The following is a 9332-nucleotide window of genomic DNA, read 5'->3' on the forward strand; positions in this document are numbered from 1 at the left end:
GACACACCAAGATGGTGCAGGTAGGAGACTGACACACCAAGATGGTGCAGGTAGGAGACTGACACACCAAGATGGTGCAGGTAGGAGACTGACACACCAAGATGGTGCAGGTAGGACACTAACACCAAGATGGTGCAGGTAGGACACTGACACCAAGATGGTGCAGGTAGGACACTGACACCAAGATGGTGCAGGTAGGACACTGACACCAAGATGGTACAGGTAGGATATTGACACCAAGATGGTGCAGGTAGGAGTATAACACACCAAGATGGTGCAGGTAGGACACTAACACACCAAGATGGTGCAGACAGGACACTAACACACCAAGATGGTGCAGGTAGGACACTAACACACCAAGATGGTGCAGGCAGGACACTAACACACCAAGATGGCGCAGGCAGGACACTAACACACCAAGATGGTGCAGACAGGACACTAACACACCAAGATGGTGCAGGCAGGACACTAACACACCAAGATGGTGCAGACAGGACACTAACACACCAAGATGGTGCAGGTAGGACACTAACACACCAAGATGGTGCAGGCAGGACACTAACACACCAAGATGGCGCAGGCAGGACACTAACACACCAAGATGGTGCAAGCAGGACACTAACACACCAAGATGGTGCAGGTAGGAGACTAACACACCAAGATGGTGCAGGCAGGACACTAACACACCAAGATGGTGCAGGCAGGACACTAACACACCAAGATGGTGCAGGCAGGACACTAACACACCAAGATGGTGCAGGCAGGACACTAACACACCAAGATGGTGCAGGCAGGACACTAACACACCAAGATGGTGCAGGCAGGACACGAACACACCAAGATGGTACAGGCAGGACACTAACACACCAAGATGGTGCAGGTAGGAGACTAACACACCAAGATGGTGCAGGCAGGACACTAACACACCAAGATGGTGCAGGCAGGACACTAACACACCAAGATGGTGCAGGCAGGACACTAACACACCAAGATGGTGCAGGTAGGAGACTAACACACCAAGATGGTGCAGGCAGGACACTAACACACCAAGATGGTGCAGGCAGGACACTAACACACCAAGATGGTGCAGGCAGGACACTAACACACCAAGATGGTGCAGGCAGGACACTAACACACCAAGATGGTACAGGTAGGAGACTAACACACCAAGATGGTGCAGGCAGGACACTAACACACCAAGTGTAGTTCTCATTTCTGTATAAGGCTTAAAATACAGGATCAAATGTTGCTAATGTATGTCACATGATTTAAAACACAGAACCCTAAAATGACAGGTAGACAGGTTTCCGTTGACCCAGGGTTTTAATCAACAAACGCAATATCACCCACCATTGTTTTGACATTTGTAACGGAAAAGGCAGATATGGGAGACATTTTCTCAACTTTGTCAAGATTTTATCCGTTCGACAAGAGTACACTTTTTTTCTTATGTCGAACTTTCCCTTATTGCGACACATGACGATGGAAACAATGTTTTTCGAATAAACGATGATTGACTAATAATTTTGGGGATATCTGGGGTAAGTCAAGTCATGGCCCCAGTTGCATATGCAACTCAAAAATGTTTGCTAGGAAACCCATAACCTAATAGCCTATGTACATTATGGTGACAATGACTTGTGATGAAAATAAGCAGATGGGAAGTTAACACGGGCTTTTTAAACCCTCCTGTTGTGTTCGTTTCATGTTAATTCATTCTGTGTTCCCGGTCCACAATGACCACCCCGTTATAGCTAATTATAAATCCATATTATCACCTAATGTTGTGTTAGATCATTTTATCAACTTATGTTCTTGTGATAATTACATGTTTTGAACTTCTATTTGCTATTTATGGCCTGTAGGCCTCATTGACCTGAGCTCATACAACTCGTTTTTGAGTTTAAAAAAAGCATAATGTTTGGATTATTTTGACTATAACAAATACTCAGATGAAACATATTGTTTAACAAGGACTCTCTCCTATTCACCAGTGTCATGATTCAAGATATGATCAAAAGCCTCACATACAGTGTATCGTTTGGTCATTGTGCTGCCACAGAATTGTGAGCAAGGCCTCAAAAAAGATTTATATACCAGAGCTGCGAGAAAAGTTCTATATATTATTGAAACAATGTTGCGATTGTTTGTGAGAATGCCAACAGGTGTGGTTCCTGTGGGGGAAAGATTCTACTGGGGAAAGATTCCCCTGGGGGTTGCCATGGAAGCTAAGAAGGGATGTGGGTGTGTGTGTGTGTGTGTGTGTGTGTGTGTGTGTGTGTGTGTGTGTGTGTAACCAGTGCTGTGCTGCACCACTGTAGCTCTGCGTTGTGTGTGGTTGATTGAGACTATAGACGTGGGACTTTGGAGATCAGGTAGTTTTAATTAAGCAGAGTTCACTCTCTGCATCCTGCATCTGCATCGAAAAGGAAATAAAACATTTGTAGAGCCACATTATGTTCTGCGAATCGTCGCCTCTTTCTACAACAGATGCACAATAGGAGAGACTGGGATCATTCGAGGAGCTAGCCATCGTTCACACATACAGTAGCCTGCTAATACCTTAGCTAGCTATTAACCACATGTTGAATTCAGAATGTTGATATCATCCTAAAAAGTAGCTACAGGTGCATCTTAACAATACCCTCCACTTATGAGTAACCTCTAAATATACAACATTATTCATGAACAAAACACTGTGTGTATGACTTTGTAATTAAAAGAATCAAACTTTTCTGAAGACAGAAAAAGCGTGCCTACCTCTCTCAGTGCATCAAAATGATTGGAGCAGGAGCACGCAGGGCAACTCGTAAATACACACTCCTCTACTCCCAGGATGCACGCCGGGCAACACATTAGTACACACTCCCCTACTCCCAGGATGCACACAGGGCATAACGTAAGTACACACTCCTCTACTCCCAGGATGCACGCCGGGCAACACATTAGTACACACTCCCCTACTCCCAGGATGCACACAGGGCATAACGTAAGTACACATTCCTCTACTCCCAGGAGGCAGGCAAGCATCATAACAAATCAAATCAACACAACATATTAATATATGAACCTAGTGAAATTCACATAGTACTTTAACAACTGGTACATGTGCTCAAACACACATGCAAATGGGGGTCTGGGAGAGGAAGTGTGTCCATCTGATGAATGGGCATGTGCCGGTACTCAATTTTAAACACTAATTTGTAGTCTCACCCATTCATTTCTAATGACCGGTCATTTTTGACCGGGAACGCCACAGGTGTACAAAAGTTAAATAAAACACCCAAAGTGTAATGAAATTCATCAAAGTGTATTTTGTGTGTTCAGATGCCCTTCGTGGACAAAGTCATGTGACCTCATGTGACCATTTTCTCAGAGAGAAAACGTGTAAATCGGTCCAATTCCACCAGTACACAGCAGGAGGGTTAAGAAGCATAAATATATGTTATTTCTACAGGCCTCACAGATTGATCAAATGAATTAGATCCAATGATTTACGGCCTGTAGGGCAGGAGAGGGGGGAGGCTTGCTGATATTTTAATTATAATATGCCCACTGCTTGCAAAATAAATATACAAATAATGTTTCTTTGCAGGATAATGATTGTCCTGACTTTCAAGAATTAATTTTCTGGTCGGCTGGATGCATGTTTCACCATCCAATTATTTCAGAACTATAGGACTGTACATTTCATCATGGCACGGACCGTGGCGCTATGTTGGCAGAGGAGAATTATTAGAATATTAGTCAGTTATTGCATTTAATCCACGCTGGCTTTCCGTGGGACATGAACCAGATAAGTGGGGGACACAGGCTGTCACTCGTGTATTAATGCACAATTTGCCTAAATAAGTCATGGAAACATTTCAACCACTGTAGGTTTTTTTTTTTTGGGGGGGGGGGACGTTTTTCGTTGTTGGTGTTACGTCATTACGTTAAGCTGGCAATTGTCGCATCCTATTTTCTACGTGAACTTTATAAATGTCGACAAAGAATCACTAGAGAAGTTAATGGAAACAGAGCTCTCTCTCCATAGAGCCGGTATTTAAACTGCTACACTAGTTATTCACTGGATAATTAAATACATCCACATCTGTGTGTGTGTGTGTGTGTGTGTGTGTGTGTGTGTGTGTGTGTGTGTGTGTGTGTGTGTGTGTGTGTGTGTGTGTGTGTGTGTGTGTGTGTGTGTGTGTGTGTGTGTGTGTGTGTGTGTGTGTGTGTGTGTGTGTCAGGTGGCCAGTAGGACCCTGGGTATCCCCAGCAGTAAGATCCACATTACAGAGACCAGCACCAACACTGTTCCCAACACCAGCCCTACTGCTGCCTCTGCTTCCTCCGACCTCAACGGAGCCGCTGTGCATGTAAGACAGACTCACACACACTCACCTGCTGCTTTCAATATCCTTTACTGCAGCCAATCTTCTAACCTCTCTCTCTCTCTCTCTCTCCCTCTCCCTCTCTCTCTAGAATGCGTGTGAGATCCTACTCCACCGTCTAGAACCCTACAAGACCAAGAATCCTAAAGGATGCTGGGAGGACTGGGTCAGTACCTGTCAATCATATACAGTCTTATTTCTAATTGGATGGTATCATTGCTCGTCTTTAAAGGCCCAATGCAGTCAAAATCCAGTTATTTCCTGTGTTTTGTATCATATTGTACAACAGCTGATGAAACTAGCCTTGTAAAGTGTGAAAAAGGTGCTATATCCTGATAGTTGTTGATTGAAAATACAATTTAATCAGCAGGTTTTTTCATGGGTGAAGTTTTGGCTCGCCTAGTGGCATTACCAGGCGGTTTCATTGAAAATAAGAATTTATTCTTTAACTGACTTGCCTAGGTAAACCGGGAGGTCCGTGGGGCGACGCACAATTGGCCTAGCGTCGTCCGGGTTAGGGAGGGTGTTAAGAAGCAGTGCGGCTGGTTGGGTTGTGTATCGGAGGACGCATGACTTTCAACCTTCGTCTCTCCCGAGTTGTAGCGATGAGACAAGATAGTAGCTACTACAACAATTGGATACCACGAAATTGGGGAGAAAAAGGGGTAATTTAAAAAAAAAAAACTATTATAGTAAGGTATGTAATTGTTACCCAGAAATGATTTGATATAGAGATAAAAATGTTTGAATTGGGCCTTTAACCCAGAGTGCCCTTCCTTTTAAACATCATGTGTTGTAATCAATTACTCATTATCTGTTTTCAGGTGAACGCTGCCTACTTTGACCGGGTCAATCTGTCTGCTAATGGATTCTACAAGTACGTTACCTGGTACACAGTCACAAGAAAATAACACGCAGTGTATTATTACCAAACCCGTTTTAACAATACATGAATCATTTCGGTTTTTTTTTCAAATAGTTTGCCTGTGAGGCAACACAATAAACTACCATAGCTGGTTGCTAGCTTGCTACAATGCTGCTAAATGCTAGCTAATCTGAAATTGCTAGCTAGGCTAAATGCTAGCTGTTCTAGAATGTTGCTAAATGCTAGGTAGGCTACAAATGCTTGCTAGACTACAAATGTTCGATTGATAGGCTAAATGCTAGCTAGGCTACAATGTTGCTAAATGGCACAACTGGAAACGAAAATCACCAGAAAGATTTCTTGGTGTAATTAACTGTTTATTTATGTCTTCCTCAGGACTCCAGACCTTGGTTATGACTTTGAGACCAACACAGGTCGTCCTTTCAACTACTTCAGTTATGGAGTGGCCTGCTCTGAAGTGGAGATAGACTGTCTGACCGGCAGCCACAAGGTGAGTGATGCGCTAGTGTGTGTTTCCCACTTCTCTTGCGTACTTGAGAGATTTTAGGACTGCATCGATTGATAAGACACAAACCAATATCCTCCATCTCTCCATTAGAACATTCATACTTCCATCGTCATAGATGTGGGGAATAGTCTGAACCCAGCTCTAGACATAGGACAGGTAGAGGGGGGCTTTATGCAGGGTGTGGGTCTGTACACCCTGGAGGAGCTGAAGTATTCTCCCGAGGGATACCTGTTCACGCGAGGACCAGGCATGTACAAGATCCCCGCCTTTGGAGACATCCCCACTGACCTCACAGTGTCTCTGCTCCGAGACGCCCCCAACGACAAGGCCATCTTCTCCTCCAAGGTAGGGACTCTTATTGTGAAGGAAGCCCTCTTTCTATTCTTGTGGAACCCCCGTTTAATTAACCATACTTAACACTTCTCTATCTATCTATCTATCTATCTATCTATCTATCTATCTATCTATCTATCTATCTATCTAGGCGATAGGTGAGCCTCCTCTCTTCCTTGCGGCCTCTGTGTTTTTTGCCATCAAAGATGCCATCATCGCTGCCAGGAAGGAGTCAGGCCTTAGTGGGCCCTTCAGATTGGACAGCCCGGCCACACCTGAGAGGATACGCAACGCCTGCGAGGATCGCTTCACCAAACTGGTATGTTCATCACATCTCTAACAGTCCTTGAATAAAACTATGGAGACACACACTGATCTGTTGTTGTTGTTGTTGTTGTTTTGGTTCCAGTGCCCCCCTGCAGAGCCAGGCACCTTCACTCCATGGGCTGTCGTAGTGTAAGACGAACGGAACTAGAGAGAGAAGAAATGCAGAGGAGAGAGAGAAGAGGGGCGAGACGGAGGGGGGAAAGAATAGGATAGCAAGCAGAGAGAGAAGGTTAATCTGTTCCAAAATTATGCCATTCAATTCCTTTGTCTCTGTCTGAGGAAATGGCTGTTCTAATCAGTTTGTCATGGAGACAGAACCCTAATCAGTTTGGAATGGAGACAGAACCCTAATCAGTTTGGAACTCTTACCCTAACGCACACGTGGGTGGATCTCGGTAGTGTAAAGGGGCATCATCTCCTTGTCTCCTGTCTCTCATCCTTACTGAGCTGAGAATTCAGAACAATATAGTGGATGTTGGGGGTCTGCTTTCACCTGTCCACTAGTTTTAGATCAGTGAAGAGGAAGAGCCTATTAAAGATGAAGCAAAGATCTGAAGCCTACCTGGCTATCAGCACTTTGACCTAGGAAGCAGTCCTAGTCCGGTTCCCCACATAGCCACCATGGTGCGTTCCGAAATAGGTCAGGAGGCCACAGATTCTGATTGGAGGAAAGTGTCGCCGAGGCCTCGGGAACTGACCAGACCAATCACACACCACTGTAACTGTTGATGATCTTTTTCAAGGGATGTCAATCATTTTCAGACCTCACTGCATATCATATACAAATGACCTATGATCAATTCAATATCTGTCATGATGCCTGTTGTATCCCTTTATCAAATAAGTCAACATCTTGTAGTTGTGTGTAAAAGAGCTGATATTTGTGTGTTAAATTTAATATCATTTCCTAAATGTATGATATTTTATACATGTTAATTTAATTTGCCTTTTGCTAGCAGAAATGGTGATTTTATTTAGTGGTTATATTTTGATTAATAGAGTTTTATAGGAATCATTTGTTTAATTTATTTTATGTGTAATCTCAGGTTTTAGTAAAACAGCACCATCTGGTGGCCGGTAGTGTGTCTGCTGCGCTACTGTTTTCAATTCAACTTAGTTAAATACTACTTGACTGACACAGAATAACTCAATTACTTCAACTACTTGATAAGACTGAGACAAAAAAAAATGTAATTGAAGAATTAGCTTTATTTGACATTTCGATAATGTATAGAGTTTGTCTGTTTGAATAAACATAGATTTCCAATCCTCTGGCTCTGTCCTCTGACTGTGTGTTATGCTGTCTATAAGTGCTTGCTATGCGGTGTGTATACACCCATTCATATTAGTGGATTCGGCTATTTCAGTTACACCCGTTGCTGACAGATGTATATAATCAAGCACACAGCTATGCAATCTCCATAGACAAACAATGGCAGTAGAATGGCCCGTACTGAAGAGCTCAGTGACTTTCAACGTGACACCATCATAGGATGTCACCTTTCCAACAAGTCAGTTTGTCAAATTTCTGCCCTACTAGAGCTTCCCCCCGGTCAACAGAAAGTGCTGTTATTGTGAAGTGGAAAGATCTGGGAGCAACAACGGCTCAGTCGCAACGTGGTAGGCAACGCAAGCTCACAGAACGTAAAATGTACTCAGCCTAACCCCTTGACTAGCTCTACGTTAAAGCTGATAAGAGAGAGACCAGAGAGCCATGAAGAAGAGACAAGATTGAGCCATTGTAAATAAAATAGTCATGGAACCTGTGTAGCTGACTGTTCGGATAGAAACTCCTCCCATTGTCACTCTTCTGTCTTCTAACCTGTGGTCTCTACAGAGTGAAAACACTTCCTCCCACTTCCTCCCATTGTCACTCTTCTGTCTTCTAACCTGTAGTCTCTACAGAGTGAAAACACTTCCTCCCATTGTCACTCAGCTGTCTTCTAACCTGTAGTCTCTACAGAGTGAAAACACTTCCTCCCATTGTCACTCAGCTGTCTTCTAACCTGTAGTCTCTACAGAGTGAAAACACTTCCTCCCATTGTCACTCTTCTGTCTTCTAACCTGTAGTCTCTACAGAGTGAAAACACTTCCTCTAATTGTCACTCAGCTGTCTTCTAACCTGTATTCTCTACAGAGTGAAACCACTTCCTCCAATTGTCACTCAGCTGTCTTCTAACATGTGGTCTCTACAGAGTGAAAACACTTCCTCCCATTGTCACTCAGCTGTCTTCTAACCTGTAGTCTCTACAGAGTGAAAACACTTCCTCCCATTGTCACTCAGCTGTCTTCTAACCTGTAGTCTCTACAGAGTGAAAACACTTCCTCCCATTGTCACTCAGCTGTCTTCTAACCTGTAGTCTCTACAGAGTGAAAACACTTCCTCCCATTGTCACTCAGCTGTCTTCTAACATGTAGTCTCTACAGAGTGAAAACACTTCCTCCCATTGTCACTCAGCTGTCTTCTAACCTGTAGTCTCTACAGAGTGAAAACACTTCCTCCCATTGTCACTCAGCTGTCTCTAATCTGTAGTCTCTACAGAGTGAAAACACTTCCTCCCATTGTCACTCAGCTGTCTTCTAACCTGTAGTCTCTACAGAGTGAAAACACTTCCTCCCATTGTCACTCAGCTGTCTTCTAATCTGTAGTCTCTACAGAGTGAAGACACTTCCTCCCATTGTCACTCAGCTGTCTTCTAACCTGTAGTCTCTACAGAGTGAAAACACTTCCTCCCATTGTCACTCAGCTGTCTCTAATCTGTAGTCTCTACAGAGTGAAAACACTTCCTCCCATTGTCACTCAGCTGTCTTCTAACCTGTAGTCTCTACAGAGTGAAAACACTTCCTCCCATTGTCACTCAGCTGTCTTCTAACCTGTAGTCTCTACAGAGTGAAAACACTT

At 43.7% G+C, this 9332-nt stretch overlaps 1 protein-coding gene across 2 annotated transcripts in view; it reads left to right on the forward strand.

Moving 5' to 3' along the window:
• LOC139375442 (xanthine dehydrogenase) overlaps positions 1-7699 on the forward strand; it is a 49283-nt gene extending 41584 nt beyond the window's left edge. For both annotated transcript variants that reach the window (XM_071117229.1, XM_071117230.1), the window contains 7 exons: positions 4233-4361; positions 4468-4542; positions 5201-5253; positions 5638-5752; positions 5861-6115; positions 6255-6422; positions 6513-7699. In XM_071117229.1, the coding sequence (XP_070973330.1) occupies positions 4233-4361; positions 4468-4542; positions 5201-5253; positions 5638-5752; positions 5861-6115; positions 6255-6422; positions 6513-6563 (846 nt within the window). In that variant the 3' untranslated portion in view covers positions 6564-7699. The remainder of the gene's footprint in view (positions 1-4232; positions 4362-4467; positions 4543-5200; positions 5254-5637; positions 5753-5860; positions 6116-6254; positions 6423-6512) is intronic.
• Positions 7700-9332: the final 1633 nt, after the last annotated feature.

The sequence above is a fragment of the Oncorhynchus clarkii genome, chromosome 19, assembly GCF_045791955.1.
Source record: "Oncorhynchus clarkii lewisi isolate Uvic-CL-2024 chromosome 19, UVic_Ocla_1.0, whole genome shotgun sequence".
NCBI lineage: Eukaryota > Metazoa > Chordata > Actinopteri > Salmoniformes > Salmonidae > Oncorhynchus > Oncorhynchus clarkii.